Raw genomic sequence first — 19743 nt, 5'->3', positions numbered from 1 at the left:
GAAAATGAAAGTTGTTATTACCATTATTATAATTATTATAATTGGTACATAGTCTCAGTGCCAATCTCAGGAATCTCATTGAACTACAAAAAAAAGAAGCTGAGACAGCAATCTGCATTCTTAATAATTATTTATTGGTGCAACACATTCAGTTATTTTTACTTGACCTTTTAAGAACAACAAAAAAGTGACTGACTTTATTACTATAATTAAATTCATCATACCATAGCTTTTTACAGTTCCCTTTACATATCTATGTTTAGGCCTACCAGAGATAAAGATTATCCCATCAGGTAACCATAGGCATATGCTTAATGCTGCCTATTGCTTCTCAAATGATAAAAACATTGTGAGAATTTTACATACTAACAAGAAAATGTAAATTTTATATGAGAAGATTAAGAGCTTTGGAAATCTTATTTGATTTAAATTTAGAAGATGTTAGTGCAGAACAACTGAGAAAAGGTTTTTAATCATTTGTGATGTTTAAGAATAAAAAGTAGAGACAGTGTCAACTTCAAGAGTTGTTTCCCAAAAATGTTAACATTTTATCTCACATCCTAATGTGATCAACAGTTAGATTCAGGGTTGTCGACTATGCTAATTCCATAAGATTAAAATAAATTAGTTGTCCAGGCATCCCTAATGCCATTCATACATTTAATTTTCTTTGAAGTAGAAATGTAAATTAAAAGTTAGTAGGTATAAATGACTGGTAAACATGAGTATAGATGAGCATGAAATTGATTCAAATAAAAGTTTAAGCAAAATAAAATTGAAATAAACACTTAAAACTTAAAATAGCTGTTTATATAATTACAACCTGACCAAATCTACTCTTTAAGAAATAAGGGCTCTTCATTTAACCTAAAACATCACTAAAAAAATGTAGATATTAAAAATGACTTCTAAATTAGTAGTTCTTTTATATTACTTGACTAAATGTATTGATTATTTACTTGCTGTCTATATTAAAAGTGAAAAAGTCAATTAATAATACATACATTGTTTAGCATCCAAATATTTGACTTTATATATATATATATATATATATATATATCTTTCCACATTTTTATTGGTGTATTATAGTTGCACATAATGATGGGATTTGTTGTTACATATTCATTCATACATACAGTATAACAATATAAGTTGGCCAATATAAATTAAATACATTCTTACTCTTCTTTTGAATTTCAACATTATTAGGGAAAACAATAAACCTAATTAAACCTTACAGTTTAAAAAAAATTTCTTGCGCTTGCAAAAAACATAAACGTTAAACTAAAAGGCCAATTTTTCTAAATGGTAGAGGAAGGTTTTATATTAACTTTTCTTTTTATTATTTATAACAATGATGCTGATACAAAATAAAGGAAAACAGGAAAAGAACTCCTTGTACCCTCAATATGTAGACAGACAAAATGAAATATAGTTTATTACAATATGAGATTATTTGATAAACTATAAAATATACTTTATTACAATATGAGATTATTTCATAAACTATAAAAGATTTAGGCAATTACATATTTCACCAATTCTCATTGTTTCAAAAGAGACCTTTAGCAAATTGCACAAGTGAGATCTGTTGATGGTCTTATCCAAGAAAGAACAATGAATTTGCTATGTCATATGCAAAAAAGTATATATTAACATATACATCTCATACTTGATAATACTATGAGTTAATTTATGTACTGCAAAATAGATCATTTTTCATTTTGTTGAAATTTTCATGATAATATTTATGGGACCAGAGATGAGGTAGGTAGACAAAGTTTTATCTGATCCTTACATATAAAAAGCTGAGTCATACCAAAATTCCCACACCTTCTGCTTCCATCAAACTAAGAAAATGCTGACTCTCCCATATGAGCAGTTTGTTCAAATGCTCTCTCATTTTTCTAACAATGGAGGTTTTAAACATTCAGTCCCATTCCAAACAGAAACGATGCTGTGCAGATTTTTAAGATAGCTGCAAAAGAGGGAAGCACAGTGTCATAGGTGAATTATTTTTTCCATCTCATGAGAGAAAAATACAAGTAGGACACTATTTTAACCTCTCTTTCTATCTCCCATAAAGAACTACTTTTCCATTTTGTATGGTTGGATAACTTATGTAAGAAAAAACGTAATGATTTTAAAATGTATCTATATTTTTAAAGGTGAAGAAGTACTGGATCCAGGAAAACAGGGTTTGCCAGGGAACAATAATGTCATCTGGAGGGAGGGGGAGGTGGCGGGGAAGGGAAGCCAGGTTCGTGCCAAGCAAAGCTGGGGGCTGTTCAATCAGCCCTATCAGCACTCCATCAGTGTCTCCACTCCAGCCAAATCCAGAGAAAACAAGGAGTCAAAGATTCAGGTCAATAAGCTTATAGGCGATTTGCACAAACAGCTCCTCCAGCAAGGTAAGAAACAAAGTCATATTGGCTTTTCTTTTTTACTTCTTCTCTTTGAACTCCCTGGTCCAAACATACCCTGGAAATGTCAATGTTATATGCAAGAATTTAAAGAGCTGAGCTTCTTAATCCTGTTAAGAAAAAAGGAACAAAGTTGCCTGTAAAGATCCCTTTCCTTACTGAACTCAAACTGATTATGGTAGAGCTGCCTTGTATGGATGCTGATTCCAGTCACCCAAGCATCAGAGAAGGCAGCGACACATCATCAAAGACAAAGAAGGAGGAAAGGAACCAAAGGATTTGTGAAATATAAACAGACGTTCTGAACTAAAAAATAATACAATTAAAAGAAGAAGCTAAGGGACAAAATAGTGGGAATGTTTGATAATGGGAAAACAAGCAGTCACGACCCCCACAATCATATCTCACAAGGGCACAATGGATTTGTTGGTTATTTTATTTCTTTTCCGAATTAGGGATCTAGATAATAGTTTTATTGCTTTCTCTTCACATTTGGTGGGCAACTGGGAGGGAAGGAAGGATGAATGCCAATAATCCAGGGTAGAGTTTGTTACATACAGTCCAAAGAAAAATAGCCCTTTCTTCATGGTCACTTCTTAATTTTTAAATAAAGGTAGAAAACTACATAATCTGATAGCAAGGGAGGAAATGGGGGAGGGGCAGCCCAATGAGTCAGGCAGTCTAGAGAGTTAAGCACAATGATTAAACTGCTACTGATTCAAGCGCCTTTTGCTCTTAATCCTTCAGATTCAAGGATGTGGAAAAATGTAGAAAATAAAGACCCAAACTCTGCTATGGTAGAAAGGAGCACAGTGATTCATATCATCCTCAAACACCCCCAAACTGCTGTTCTGGAAGCTACCTTAATGAGCTACAGATGGAGTCTCATCAAGCCCTTGGCTAAAGGAATGATTCAGAAGATTGGGTTTATCTGTATATCCTGACAGCTTCCCCAACTTACCTGTTTCAATTTCCTGACTTAACCTTCATTTTCTGCAGGTCTTTCTTTGGTAAGCATAGACAAACTGTGCCCTAACCACACCTCTTCTCCCAGGTTTCCCTCAACTCTCTTGGTGGCTCAGAGAACGCAGCTGCCCTTCACAGTCCAGTTCCCCATGCCCTTCACAGAGGTGGGAATCCAACAGATTCCCAGAGCTGCAAGTAGCACAGGTGTGGTGTTCCTCTCCTACTCCCCAGCTCTCTGCTGTCCTCTTCTGGTTCCCTGAAACACAGGCCTGGCAGGTATAGCAGAGGTGAGGAAGTTCTGGAAGCTCACTCCTTTCCCTCAGGTCTCCACTCAAATTACCCCTTCCCCGCCACATGTGTGCCTGCACACACAACCACCTTGTCACTCCCCCACTCTTATCTGTTTTTCTTTGTGGTGCTTAACATCACCCATGTACAATATGAGTTTGATTTATTATTGTTGTTGTTGTTGTTGTTGTTTCACTGTTTTCCTGAGATGTGGATTGACTTTTTCTTACTGTTGTATCCTAGCACCAGGAAGAAGGTCTGGCACATAACAGATGCTTATAGAGGGCTGAGTTGTACTGAATTGATCTGCTGAAAAGAAATGGAAGTTGCTGTCAACAGTTCTTAAACCCAACAATTAGGTCTGGGTTTAAGCTTGCTTTTGATTTTACATTAACTACTTCTGGGGCTAGTGCAAAATCCAAGTAAGAGTAACACGGGTTTTATTCTGTTTTCTTTAACATACCTTTCATTTTTTCTATTGAAGGAGTATTTAAAATAACTTTTACTTTCTGCATACTTGGTCAAGGTTTTTGAATGTGGTCAGAATGTCTGATTGTTCCCCTATATTGGTTTCCTTATTTAATGAATTTCTGTCATATCTCCTTTTGTTCACCCTGTTCTTTCCAATGTAAGCTCATCTCTTTAGGGTGTGCCCCAGACCCACCCAGTGATTTCTCTGACCATTCTCTATAACTAGATTATAGGACAAGAAGTATCATTCTATGTCTTCTAACATTAACTTTGATGGCATTTTTTTTCCCTGTGAGCCTGTTGAGGACTCATGATATCAGAAAACAATTTGTAAAGATCTCCAGCAACTTTTCTGGATGAATGTAATTGATAAGTTATCACTGACATGGATTTTTGGGAGATTTTTTTGTTTGTTTCTTTTTAATAACACTGCATTTTACTAGCCTGTAATGACATCCATCCGATATTTCCTGTCCACATATCCTGTGACATTTTCCTGGAATGTATCCCAAGACATGTTTATTTCATTTTAGTAATTAGCAAACTTGAGTATTTCAGAGAGGAAACACTCTTTGAAAAAACTAATAGTAAACTAGTTTTAGAACCGCCCCATGCCAAGTCTGCTATGAAACTTACTGTCTCTGATCTAGCAACTCAAAACTCTTCAGGTTGCTTCCTTCAACAATTATATTTCAATGTATATTAATTAGTTTGCTTAAGTCTGCACATTCAGGATTTGTTTCCATATCTTATACATAAACCAGATGAAAGAAGATGAAATAACTGAAGCAAATAATTCAGTAACACAGGAAATATGTAGCACTTATGGGCTCAGTCTTGATGTCTTCGGCATCTGTAAATTCAAGGAAATAATTCTTGCTTGCTTCCTTCCTCTCAGAGATACTGTTAAGGCAAGATGCCAAGCACTCTAAACTCATGAACAAAAGAAGATGATATAAATCCTAAGTGTTGCAATACATTTTGCTACCATTTTTTAAATCTCAGGATATCAAGGAAAGTTTGAAGCAACATCTTTTTTTAAACATAGTTCAATTATTTAAGAAGATGAAAAACAGAAGTGAAACAAATAATTAACCCAAAGCAAAAAGTGACAAAAGAAGCTTCTAGAGAATTGCCATATTCAAATTTTAGGCATGGAACTATAATCAGATATCTCTGAGCTGGAGCCAGATAATCAAAAATTTTTACACTTTAATGCTAACATAAGGCTGGGTATGGTGGTACACACCTGTAATCCCAGCAGCTCAGAAGGCTGAGGCAGGAGGATCACTAGTTCAATGCCAGCCTCAGCAATAATGAGGTGCTAAGCAAGTCAGTGAGGCCCTGTTTCTAAATTAAAAAAAAAAATAGGGCTGGAGATGTGGCCCAGTGGTTGAGTGCCCCTAAGTTCAATCCCCAATATCAAGAAAAAAAAAAGCTAACATAAAATTCAGACCATTTTTTAACATTTCTGTGGAATTTTACATTCTCTGAGGGAGTTTATATTTAATCATGTGGTTCATAATGATGAGCAACTTCACTAACTTGAGATTTATAGCAAAACCTGCCCTTTAACAAGAACACAAATGTCATCAGTGTGGAGCTAAGAAAAATTTTAAAATAAATAAGAGTCCTTCTAAACCTTGAAAATATTCTGTGTAATAGAGAAGATCAATTCAAAAGAAAGTGGGAACTTCCTGTGATCATCTATAGATGAATAAAAAGAGAGGACTTTTCTTTTTTACTTAACAAAAGGGAAGTTATAATAGCATATGATGGCTTTTATCCAAAATATGAATGAAGTAAACAGTAACTATGCATATTCTCCATATCCTCCCCAGAAAATGTCAAAATATCTTGTTTCGATAACTTAGATCTAGCTATATTTTTGTGGTATGAGGTTTTAAACCATTCTTTGCTTAATTAAAAAAAAAGCATTTAATATTCAATATATTTTTCCAGAGGAACCACTAACTAGGTGGTTGCTAGATTTTGGTCATAGGAAGGCCACCACACAAAGAAACTTTTAATAATCCAATTCAGTTTTCTGTATATATTGACAATTTTTAAGTTGTCATAAATGATTTTGAATATTTGGAGGTGTATTATATACCTGTTTCAGCCATAAACCCTAGGTAAAAAAAAAATTCTCTCCCAAAGAACATTTCTTATGTACTTTTCCAATCATGATATTGATATCATTAACCATTTAAATGCATTTACTCTTTTGATGGCCAATCTATCCTCTTTCTAAAACTGGTAATAAAACATAATTGTTATCACTGAGACAAACATGTGCCTTTCTACAGAAAGATTAGGTTCTAATTTTCCAGAGAGAAAATTCTCTCTTCCTATTGTAGCTAATCAAGTTAAGTGAAAAATGGATAACATCCCTGGCATGACATCTCAAGGGGATACAATATCAAAGAGTTGTCTTCCATTCATACCAGTTCCAACTGACTTCAGCGGGAATTCCCTGGCCTCACATTCTATGACAGTAAAATAATGAAATTCTCTTGTAATAACACAAGGTCATAGTAATTTGAAAGAGTAATATTATTATTTATCCATTATTTATCCTGAAAAATATTACATGAAAATAAGAATTCTTATCCCTACTAATCATGACATTTTAGTTTCAGACTAAGCCTTACAGAATTATTTTTACAATGCATAAAATTTTATATATTATTTAATATAGTCTGTATCATACTAAATATTGTTTTGTATACATTAGATATTTTTTAAAATGTCTAACTGTTCATCAAATAATAATATCCACTGAAAAATATTCACTATAATTATAATTTGATGATTCTTCTTAGTTCTTAAAGGCATTCATTGTTTTTTTGTGATCTAGGATTCTGGTTTGTAAAGAGGGAAGTTATTAAGACGATAGTTATCATCATGGAAGCATTAGCATAAATCCATTTCTTCAAGAAACTGTTAACTTAAAATTTTTGGTTCTGTATTCTTTAAGCAGACAAAACTGTAACCCCAAAATTTAAAATATATCTAATAATATCTATCATTCCTGATACTCTAGATTTAATTGATAAGGAGGTCTATATCTATACATTACCTCTTTTAACAACAAAAGTCAAAAAGAAATGGTACCTTCTAACTATTAGTCCCTTCTATTTATTACAATATTACAACATAAGTAGGTACTCTACCTTGCACACACCCACACACAAAATGTATTTCCTGAAGATGAAGGAAAATGAGATGTCTTCAAACACAAATTGAAAAGCTCTATATCTCCAGAGGGCTCGTATAGGTATCACCATGACTATAGATCAAGAAATGGTTGCAGTATCAGAAAAAACTAAAGAAAATATTTGGCCTGATATCTGAGTCAGCCCTAGGAAAGAAGAATTATTTTCATTTTCAACCAAAAGTCTCTGATGTGGAAGCCAGGGGCCACATTACACGGTCATCTGGTGGTGTTCAATAGTTCATGGTGAAGAGGTTTTCTGAACCTCAGCATGTCCAGGAACTGGTGCTGCTGTTTGGTTTCCACAGTTTTGGGGTCTGGGCTCTACTAACCAAAGGGATCTGACTAGGTAGTTTCTTTTGTTTCTAACACATCATCAACAGGAGAAAGTATTACTGAAATTTTTTCTATATATCAAAGACATATGTGACCACAGGATATGTTCATTGGTAGCTTTTTTTGATGTTATCCCAACATTCTTTATCAGACGGTCAAGTGTGATAATATAAAAAGCCCACTTCACATCATGTATCAATGGCAAAAGTGGCTATTTCCAACCAAGAAAGTAATCCCAATACTTGTGAAACTGTGTGTTGGTGCAGGAGATAGAAGCCCCACCTCAGTAGCACAATCAAATGGAAAAGAATCTTGAGAAACCTAAAACCAACTTTTAGAAAAAGTAAGCAGATGAGGATTTGTGCCCAGTGAGGATATAACTGGTAAAGTCACCCAGCTGGCAGTCAAGGTTAGAAATAAACTAAGATATGCCTCAGGTGCCTCTTGGATTATGTTAGTGTGTGAAGAGGATTTACTACCAGGCATGGTGGTGCACACCTGTAATTCCAGCAGCTAGGGAGTCTGAGGCAGAAGGATTGAGAGTTCAAAGCCAGCCTCAGCAATGGCAAGGGACTAAGCAACTCAGTGAGACCCTGTTTCTAAATAAAATACAAAATAGGGCTGGGGATGTGGCTCAGTGGTCGAGTGCCCCTGAGTTCAATCCCTGGAACCCCCCACCAAATGAGGATCTACTGTGGAGAAAAGTGTGCATTTTCTTTTTTGACAATATCTAAAAAGGACTACCCTCCATGTTTGATAGTCCCTTTTAAATACTATCAAATGAGTCAAACACCTCAGATTTCAGTTTTCAAAAGTGGTGTGCCAGAAGTTTGGGCTTGGTGTCTCTCTGCCCCACTCAGTACTTACACTCAACACCTAACTCAGCACCTTGCAAACAACTGAAACTCAATAGTTGTTGAAAGAATAAATGAATAAATAATAAAGACTAAATGTACTAAAGCTAGCTGGCCAACTGACATGAAAATGTATATGGTTAATTGGCCAATACACATGAAAATATTCATTTAAATATAAAATAGGTTTATTATTAAAGTGGAATTACTTCTTTTATCTCTCAAAACAATGTGTTGTTTGAAAATTCTGCATCTATTATCAGACTGTCTAGCTGTGTTTCAGCGCTAATGGCACTTTCATTCCATTCTATCATGACAACATCATCTAAGTAGACTTACATTACATCCAACTCTCAATGATTACCTTTGTTACAAAAGTATTCCACCTCTTCACAGCTCAGATTTTCAGGCCCAAATTCTGTGGACAAGCTTTCCTCCAATGGAAAGTCTCCCTTTGAGATGATGACTGTTTCCTCTGATGGACACTCTTCTTCCTCATCTTCAATGGCATCTTCAAGCGGCCCTTGAAAAAGAATCAGGGACACTGTACCAAAAACATCCAAGGAAGAGGGTGAAATAAACCCTTATAACAGGGTCTTTGTGAGTACAGAGGCAAGGAAAACATTCCAAGTTGTCCCACCAAGGGGACCCATACAAGATATTGCCACATTCATATTCAGACAAAAGTGACCTACTTGAAAAGTGGACAGAAACTAGTGGCTGAAGATACTCCATGGAAATCAACCTTCATCTTCAATCCTTCCCTACCCCCAACCTAAGCCCCAAACTTATATTCCCTTCTGAGCAGCAAAACTGTGCACTTTATGTTCATTTGTTAGGATTAACTGCCTGGTAAAGAGTACAAGTCTCTTTTACACTGTTGTACAATTTTACCTGAGATTTTAATAAAGATTTAAAGTAATTGAATGCATTTTAATTGAACTGAGATTTTAATAAAGTCTATACTTTTAAAAATCCATCTTAAGAGTGGATTCCAAGAAAAGATTTCATTATATGTGTTTGAGGCTTGAAGAAAAATTACATATTTCTCTCCCTGATGAAAGCATAACCCTATTCATAATTAATTGAATTTTTTCTGAAATGAAAAGTAGTTTTCTAATGAAAAAATGTAATTTGTATTTATGTGATACTTTTTCAGTAATAAAAATACAACTCCCTTAGAGAGAAAGAGAGTGAGGTGCACTACATTAATGGACCTATTTTACTGAAAGGAAAGGGAGGGCTGGGGTTGTTCAGATGGATCTGAAGTGGTCGACGTGGGAATACCACACTGCCGATTGTGCATTTCTGACTGCCTCTAAAGAATCAGAGTATCTGACTCATTTTGCTAAGCAGAAGTCTGCATTTGCTCCTAAAGAAGTAATATGGCATTTTATCCAAAGAACACAATTATGGTAATTTGTACTAATTGTCACTCATGTCACCAGTCTCATCAGACAGGCTAAATACTCCAAGGCTTAGGTAGCCTCTCGCTCGCTCTCTTACTTTTTAGAAATGTGCTAGAAATTTTTCTGGGTCCAAGGAGAAATCTTATGAATAGTTTAAAATTGTGAATATATTACTGTTATTATATATGCATGGGTAAACAAGAACAAGTATATACCTATATACAGTAGTATAACGAGTGTTTTCCCCAAAGTCACTTGCCAAAGAACTGAATTAATATGACACCTTTACATGTACAGAATTAGTTACATGGATTTAAATTAAGAAACATTCAAGCAAAAATTTACTTTCAGATTTTTTTTTCCTTTTTAGAATTTATTTTTCCTCTTTTCTTCAAAATAATAAAATGTTAAGGAGGATCAAATGCCCTAATTCCAAACACTCTGTTAATACAGTTTTCTCACACAGTCCTTATGCTCAAGGTGAAGAGTTAAAAAGAGCCATGGATTTTGTTTTTGCACAAATCACATTCAAAAGTCAGGGGTCTTACATCAGTTTTTAATCCCTTAACTATTTCATCATTTATAATCTTTCACCTTTTAGAACAACTATTTCAAATAGACATGCAGAAATATATAAAATAGAAAGAATGTCAAATACCACAATCCTTAAAACATTAATTTGACAGTTTCAAAAGACAAGTTTAATTATTAATGCTGAGTCAAATCAGGACACTAATAGGATATTTCCCTTATTTTTATTTTTCAAAGAACTTAATTATAATAATAAGCTTGGTCCAAAGAAGACATACAAAGCTGTCCCATTTGTGTTTCATATGGAAGTTTCAAAGCACTTTCTTTCATGTTATCTAAAATAAAACAGTGAGGTAGGTATGGTAGGTATTACTATTTTTATTTCGTTGATCTAGAAAGTAAAGCTTTGGAGGTCAATTAAGAGAGAAAGATTACAAGATGATAAATGAAAAAGCTAACTTGCAAATTTAAGATTGTTTTAACACGTTTTTAAAATGCAAACCATTGTTTTAAATATATTCCTTTAGAAAGAAAACTATAAACATGTATCTGGTAGACAAAATGATTTAGAAAATTGTTAATTCACATTTTACATAATTACTTATTCATGGTGCTTAATAATCCAATCTAAAAATTGAAGAGCCTCTTAGGGCTCTTCTCAGATTACTGAAAACCAAAATACTAAGTTCTCGACTTTCCACAATCATTAAGATTATCTTGTAAATTTACCAAAAATAAAGTAATTGATTACCAATATTTACCATTTACATTATTTATAACCATGCTGAATCAATCTATAAAGTAACTATACTAGCTATAACAGAAATTATAATTTATACTCCTTTTGGAACTTTAGGAATATTTACTCTGTTTTCCTAGCAAATAAAAAAAAGGCTCCAATTGTAAAATAAATATTTTAAATGCTCATATGTAAAGTATGAAAAGTACAATAAGACTGAAGAGAATTCATGCATATCGTAAAAATATTAATAAATGTTTTTCTTTTAAAAATTATAATTCTGAGCACATATGGTATATTTAAAATACTGAGTGACAACAAATTGGCTTCAGTAAGATGATCTCAAAATAAAATTTAGCAGTTGTATTAAAAATTAAATAGATAAAAAAGTAAATAGATAAGCTTATGTGAAAATTTGAAAGAACACAAAACCACAAAGCATTGATTTATGCTTAGTAAACCTCAACTTAAGTCAATGTTATGGTGATTTTATACACACACACACACACACACATACACACAACACACACACACATCTACATGTACTTGTGCACAGAAACCATATACATATATATATATATATATAAACTTTTATTTCAAAGTTTACAACAAGTACTTAATTGATAGTATAGTATTGCATATTCCAGCAGTTGTTTGATTTTATTATCAGCTGTCAATTTGGAATTCCAAGCAGGTAACTGAAAAGAAGCACTTATTTTCAAAACAAACTACAAAAATCCAAATAAAAGGTGAAAAAAAATTCTGAGCTCATTTGTTCAAATTACACAATGTCTCCTTGTCAATAATTAAAACAGGCCTCAGGAAGGAGATTTAATGACCAACTTGCAATTCTCCCAAAGCAAATGTCAGATTTGTAAAATCTACTATATTTAAAACGTGAAATTACTAACAATTTCTTTAAGCATGCCATCAAATCAAACTCTGGGGAAAAGGCTTCTCTTAAAAAATGCATAATATTTATGGTTTCAGATCAGATCTCCCTCTACTCTCTATATTGCATGTTTCTTTAACAGGAAAACCTTACAGATAATCGGTGGCCATAAACTAACACGTAAAAAGGGTAAGAGACACTTGAAGCACAAGTATAATTAATAGCACCAATGAAGGAGGGAATGAAGGAACCTCCTGTGTATGGATTAGTGGGCACAGAAGTCCACTTCAGAAAAATCACCACACATAATTTGACACAAATAATAATATCTACTCAGAAAAGGCTCACAACGGAGCTCCATGTGCCCTCATGGAGAAAATTACTTCTGATTGAGGCCACTTGGCAGGCAAGTGTGAGGAAATCTGAATTTCAGCTCTTCAATTGCTTCTGATTTACAGATATTCAAACACACTTGACAGAATTAATAGTCTCAATGTTCGTAAATATCAACATTTACCTCATTTTAAAATGCCAATAATTAGTCATATATCCTAAAACTTTGAATGCAATAGTGCTAAAGGTTAGGCCCATAATGCTGTTAACTGTCTCTCAGCATGAATGAGTAGGCATCCTTCCATAGTTTATACTGGATGAATAATGGGGAATACTGGTATAGTCTGAGGGGTGCAAAGCAGAATCTCTATTATTAGAGGAGAGAGACAATTGCATACTCACTCTCCACTTGCTCTGGCCACAGCTACTTTTGCTCTCCAGAGATAAAACTGAAGAAAAGAAATGTTCTGCAGATTCATTACTCCTTGCAATACTGAGGGCCAGCCCCATGCATGATGAAGCCTTTCCTTTAGCCAGTACCATCAGCTGCATTGTAAAAGCTGTGACTCAGGTGGATGGATCAGGAGTTGGTAAAGGACAAATAGGTTATTCAAGACTAAATAGTCTCATCCCATACACTGGCAGCATAATCATGGAGTAAAGTGAAAATAAAGAACTGAATTGGTATGGTTAAGAAGCAGTTAGAGGAGTACCAATTCCCCTAGATAAATGAGTTTATGAGAAAACTGTTGCTGAAATTCCAGGGGTTTCAAAAAAATCCCTTTAGCACATCCATAACAAGTGAAGTAGCAGCTAGAAGTTTATCAAGAAAATTGAGAAAAATATAAAATACATATAAAATTCAGAAAAAGGATTAAAATTAATACTACAGTGAGGTAATGTAAGAAATTATGGAGAACAGCATATAGCACATAAGAAATCAAACACATGTCTTTGACTAGGCATTGCCTTGATGAATAACTTCATACTCTGGCAGCCCATATAAACACAATGACCCTTACCTAAATGGTAGAGTGTCTTTGTTCAGATAAATTCAAAGCACTTGAGAATAAGAGGCACCCAAGAAAGAAATTAAATTCTTCAGAAATTAATATACATTGTCATGTAAGGAGAGAGGAAAGAAATGCCAGACCTATGGTTCCAATGCAATATCCCCCAGAAGGGGCCTTTTCTCTAAAGCACTCATTGGTGTTAATTTATTAAACATTAGTTTAGTTTGGTTGTGCATGCATTTTGATTAAAACAAATGGAACTATAGAGAGCATTCAGTCTCCCCTCCAAGCATTAATATTCTAAGCATTCTAAAGGCTGCACAAGACTAGCCACCTAGCAAAATGAGATTGTTTCAGAATACTGGGCAGCCTTGATTACAACTGACAGGTGGGAAGAGCGTCACATTAAAATATTATCATTCCCAATAATTACAATAATCCATCACAGTGTGCTCAGAAATTCTGCTAGGTGAATTTCCCCTGAAAACATACAAATATTTCCAGACCTTTCTATTCCAGTATTTCTCAATATATGCCACTTTGAATCCTTTTTTATATCAGATAGCCTAATTTATTAATATTAGAAATTAAAACTCCCATCACTAACTTTATATCACTTTATTCATACACAGAGTGAAGAATCCACACCAATGGATTAAAATTCTTAAAATCTTAATGAATTAACAAAAATGAAAATATTGCTGCTCTACCTAGGTTGCTGACTCCTGTTTTCTGCTCTGTAAAAGTCCTTTGCAACAGATTTCTTTATTTAGACAAAGGAATGAGAAGGCACGCAGAATCCATATCTCCTTATCTACCTATCTATCTACATATATATATTTATGGGGACCTCCAAAACCAACAATTCAAGCAAAATTGTACACCAAGCTTGAATGATCCCATTACAATTGAGCTACTTTCATCGGGTGATGCTACCTTGCAAAATGTAAATATAAAAATAAAAGTACAATTCCGGTTCACATTCAATATATGAATATAAAATATATTTAAAAACTACATAAGCTCTATATAGTTGATAGGTAAGAAGAGTTAGAATAGACCTTTTCACTTTAAATTTAGGTTACATTTTTGTCACCTAAATTTAAAGTGAAAATGAGCCAGTGGATTTAAACTGGATATCTTGTTACCTAACCATTTGTATTCCCACCTTCTATTTCTTTGTTAATTGCCAAATAACATTCATAAAACACAAACTAAAAATCCCTTCTAATATGAAAAAATGAGTATTACATTTTCTGTATACATATGCCCTGTTCAATTAGAATTTAAAAAAAAAATCCCTCAAAATCTGAATCCCACTAAAACATGCTCCTCCCCATCTCCCTAAGGAATGGGAACATTTTTAGCTGTACAGTGCTTACATGTTTTCTCTATTTTTTTTCCTTGGCGGTATTTTTGTGGCTTTCAGTAATTCCTGTCCTAGAGTATTCATCTGTTATATTCAGACTTCCTTATGAATCACTAGCCTGTAGGCACACCTCCAAATGCTTCTCTATCGTGTTCTATTACATTTGTCTCATGCACATCCCACAGAGCCATTTAATGAGAAGGGGCAGGGAAGAGGGATGCTCTTTGGACAGTGCAGATCCATACTACTCATGTAATTGAGCTTAACAGCAAGAATAAATCCTTATTTCTGTAGTTTAAAAAATATTTTTTAAATAGGCAAGTTATTCCAGCAGTCACCCACTTTCAACAATTGTTGCATCAGGGGATCTAGAAAGAAGGAAACATTTTTATTAATTTTCTCCTTATCTACCAGAAGAATGTTGATTTTTTTTCATTTGAGTTTGTTGCCTGCAGGTAGCAGACCAGAGAATCATATAGTAGAAATTCTTCTTTTTGATTAATTTCTTTCCATGTGTTATTTCTTATATATAATTGATTTGGGGCTTTGCTCATAGCTGCACATCTTTTTTTATATATATCTATACCAACTGCTGTCCTTCAATCAAGAAAGTTGAAGAAAATTACCTGAATTTTGTTAAGTTTATTAAAAATGAGATCTGTGAATATTTAAATTGAGTTTTGAAATGTTAATGCAAAAAAGGATATTAGAGAATTTTTAATGGAGGGTTCAATTTGACCATATACCATTGTAAAATGAAGGGGAAGGGGTCAGGTCATATTCAAATTATTTCTTTAGGGGGGAAAAAGGTACTCTTTAATCTTAAAAAAAATGGAGTAATATTCTTTGCTGTACAATCATCAGCCACTTTTATAAATGGCAATATTAACAGTTTTTCTATAGAACCTGAAAACAATTTAAATTTTTAAAATATTTTTCCCCTTGGAAATGCCCTGTTTCAAATTAACTGAAAGATGCTAACAAGAAAACAACATTTGCTTAGAATGTATGCAAGCCTTGCAAGCAGCAGTCAGTCTTACATAGTAGATTAAGCACTGATATCACAGGGAAAATAAAGTTAGAGGAGGAAATACAGACAAAATTTGAACTAGATCTCTAATGACTAATTTACTCTCAGGAAGTAACTCAGGCATTAAGAAAATTTGGTTCATTAGTAAATGCCTTGTGCACTGACCCAAGGAAGTTAGTGACAGCAATGGCATTGAAATTCAAATATCTCATAATCAGGTCTCTGTCCAGAGCCCCATCATGAAAAAGTATCTTAGTATAACTTTTGCTAAAATAATACAGTAGTCCTTCCTTGTCTGCAGGGAATACATTCCAAGACCTCCAGTGAATTCATGAAACCATGGAAAGTACCAAACCTTATAAATATGACATGTTTTTCCTATACATACCTATGACAAATTTTAATTAATAAATTTGGCACAATAATAATTTGATAATATTAATCATAAAATAGAAAAACTGTAATAATTTTCCATAATAAAAGTTATTTCAAACTTATGAAATGCTTTTTTTACAAAAGAGAGAGAGAGAGAGAGAGAGAGAGAGAGAGAGTGTGTGTGTGTATTTGTGCCTGTGTGTAGTGCTAGGAATAGAACCCCAGACCTCAAGCATGCTAGGCAAGTGCTTTGCCCTGAGCTATACACCTAGTCCTGGGATCTTCCATTTAATGTTTTACACCAGCAAATATAAAGCCTGATACCTCATTTTGTTCTCTTCATGATATTTTCCTGTGTTTATTTATTTATTGTTTATTCCCTTTACTAATATTTATTGAGGCTACTGAACATGGCAGGTACTGTACTGGGCACTAGAATAAGAGTATATAAAGGTGAGATAGTCCCAGCCATGTGGAGTGACTAATCCAATAATCCAACTAAGAGGACAAAGTTTATCAATTATAGAATGATTAAAACAAAACAAAAATGTTCAACTTTATCATGGATGGAGGGGCACAAAAAGTCTTCTCAAACAGCACTGACACTCTAAATTTCTAATTACTTCTGTATTGTCCTTTCATCCTCAGTTACATTATAATTCTCTTACCCACATTTGCAACTGGAAGCAGCAGGTAATGGTACCTTAGCCACTGTACAATACTCACTCAAATAATGATTTTTTTTTCAATAGCATTTAATTGTAAAAACATTGAGGACCAAAATAAAGGAGCAATAGCAATCTATATACATAGTTTTAAACTATCCCTACTCATGTTGTTAAATAAAATTTATTTCACTTGACAGTATGATACCCATTGTCCTTTCCTGGTTATTCAAAGCAGAGGCTACCCACCCTCAGCCTGACAGACATTTTTGAAGGGATACGAGAATGGGCAAGCAGGGATTTTTCTAAAAATGAGCACATCTGCCAGAAGACACTGGGTGTTATTAAGTCACTAGAATATGAATGCAGGGCATTAGTTTTTAAAAGCATTTAGGACTAAGAAAGGAAAGGGATTGAAGCTATCCCTTGAACCCCTTATGTATGATATGTGGCTGATAAATATTTACAAATGAATTCATCAAAATTTGTAATTTTAACAATATCTACAAGAAAACATATTTTCTTTATATCCATAAGATATGATGTTTTGAAGTGTGTTACTCTTACTTAACAAATGAAATGCTGCAAAACTATTATATGCGTTTCTATTTAAAAACTAGTTGATAATAGCCTATATGGTTTTATAATGAAACTAAATTAGTACATGTAAAAGAGAAGTGATTTTTAGAAATGTTTTAAACAAAGAAATAAAAGAAAAGAAAAAAACGAAGAATGCAATCTTTTGAAGCCAGAATGGAATTTATATTTCTTTCTCTTTCTAGAGCAAATCAAAGGTAACATACAGGTCAATTTATTGTTTTAAATCAACAACAACAAAAGCACTAGCCACACAATGAATACCAAATAAAGGCTTTGGTGACCAACTTTATTAAACAGGTTCATAAGGCCAAGATGAATTAAAGATTGTCCTTAATATTCAGCACGCATGACTCCGTCTCTTATGAAACAATATAGCTACAGGCAGAAAATAAGGGAAAATATTAAATCACTGTAGGATTTTAGAGCAAAACAATTAATTATAGGAAAAAAGTCAACGAAAATATTTGCATCAGAATTTGGTTATTTTATATGTCAATTTTGCTTCTTCTTATCTAACACAGTTTGAATCTAAAATACATCTCATCAAATAGGTCAATTTCTCCTTTCTAATCCTTCATTTTAATAACACCCTTTCTGGAGCTACCCTGTTAAATTGATTCTTTACCTGTATAATTTATTATTAATTGAAATTCTGGGAGAAAACAGTTAATAAAATAACTGCTCTCTCCATGACACCTAACTTCATTGGCTGGTTCCAAGTAGTTGATCAGCAAACATTAGCTCTCCAAGTGTCACCCCTGCACAAGCAACATTGGTATCACCCAGAAACTTATTAGAAAATCCAATTAGTTACCAGACCCCACCCTAGATCTACTGATTTCAGAAACTCCATGGGTAGGGCCTTAATTTGTGTTTTGAGAAATCCTATGGGTGACTCTGATGCATGCTCACTCAAGTATGAGAACAATTAAACTGGAATACAAATGCTACACAGAAGTCACTTTGTAATAGTATAAATTATATTGATTATTGTCATTTCCTAGAAAAAGTACAATAATTTGTGAGTTATATGTGCTCCAACCTCAGCTGTAGATAGACAGGCTGTGTACTGTACCTGATGATCTATGATCAAACTAATTTTCACCTAAGCAATTCAATGTAGTCACTCCTGATAATGGGCAGATTAACTTTAGGTATTTAATGATGGTTATTTGTTCTGCCACTATCACCAAAAGTTCAGCAAGTGCCCAAAGAACATTCTTTCCGCTGATTCTGGGATGACACGGAATAGACTGTAGCCATTGCAGGATGATCCCACCTGTGACTTCCCCATTCACTCCTGGAGTCCTGGAGTCAATCAATTGACCAGGATGACTTTGACTCAAGAATCTCCCCCAACACGTGTCTGGCTATGGTAGGGAAAGAAAGTCAAGGGACAGCATCTCAATATTTTAAAATTATAGTCTGCTGTTTGAGTCTTTTAAAGAAGAAGAGCTTCAAAGAGCAGAAGTGTTTTCATCCTCCTCTTTTGAGGGGCTGGCATATCTATATGAGACATGAGGAGGGGTACCCTGCTCAGGTAAAGCTGGCCAATCAATAAATTATGATAAGTGTGCACAAGAAGTCCAGGCCAGATCATATAGAAATTCCCATGCTCTTTATCCCTCACTCCACCCCATTATTATAATCAGGTCTGCACACAAACCAACTGTGGCCTTTTCATGGCGAGCCACGTTATTAACCCACAAATGCGGCTCATCAAACTGCATGTACTAGCACCACCACCTTGAACCAAACAGTCAAGGTGAGGGCAACTACAGAACTCTGTTCCATTTTTCACAAATAGGTGTGGCCTCCTGCTCCTGGAATGCTGCCAATTTGGCCCTCCGTTTGGTTTGACACAGTAAATAATGATGCATATTCTTTCTAAGCCTGTACAGTCCTGCACACATGTTCCTTGCACAGCCAGAAAAAAATCCCCCGCACAAAATAAAGCATTGTTGTAGATCCCATGTATTGGTTGGAATACAAACTTTATAAGAATTTACCTAATTTCACAGGTGTATGTGTAATTTTCCATATTTCCGTTCTGGCAGATCTCTTTAATCTTTGGGGGATAAAAAAACAAAACAAAACAAAACACAAAACTACAAAAAAATTAAAAGCAGAAAATCCATCCAATAAGTCTTGAATTGCAAAACCCTAACAAGATGAAGGGACTGTGTTAATGGAGGTAAAAACAAAATCAACATGTTCAATCCGCTCTAACTG

At 34.1% G+C, this 19743-nt stretch overlaps 1 protein-coding gene across 2 annotated transcripts in view; it reads right to left on the bottom strand.

Annotated features, from left to right (window-relative positions):
- ZFPM2 (zinc finger protein, FOG family member 2) overlaps positions 1-19743 on the bottom strand; it is a 434128-nt gene that overhangs the window by 335915 nt on the left and 78470 nt on the right. The window contains exon 2 of one of the 2 annotated variants that reach the window (XM_081266191.1): positions 8920-9078. The exons of the other annotated variant lie outside the window; for it this stretch is intronic. Within the exon in view, the coding sequence (XP_081122317.1) occupies positions 8920-9078 (159 nt within the window). The remainder of the gene's footprint in view (positions 1-8919; positions 9079-19743) is intronic. 2 annotated transcript variants of the gene reach the window in all.

Source organism: Spermophilus citellus (assembly GCF_964194105.1).
Source record: "Spermophilus citellus genome assembly, chromosome: 14".
NCBI classification, from domain to species: domain Eukaryota; kingdom Metazoa; phylum Chordata; class Mammalia; order Rodentia; family Sciuridae; genus Spermophilus; species Spermophilus citellus.
This window is presented reverse-complemented; position numbering and strand designations above follow the sequence as displayed.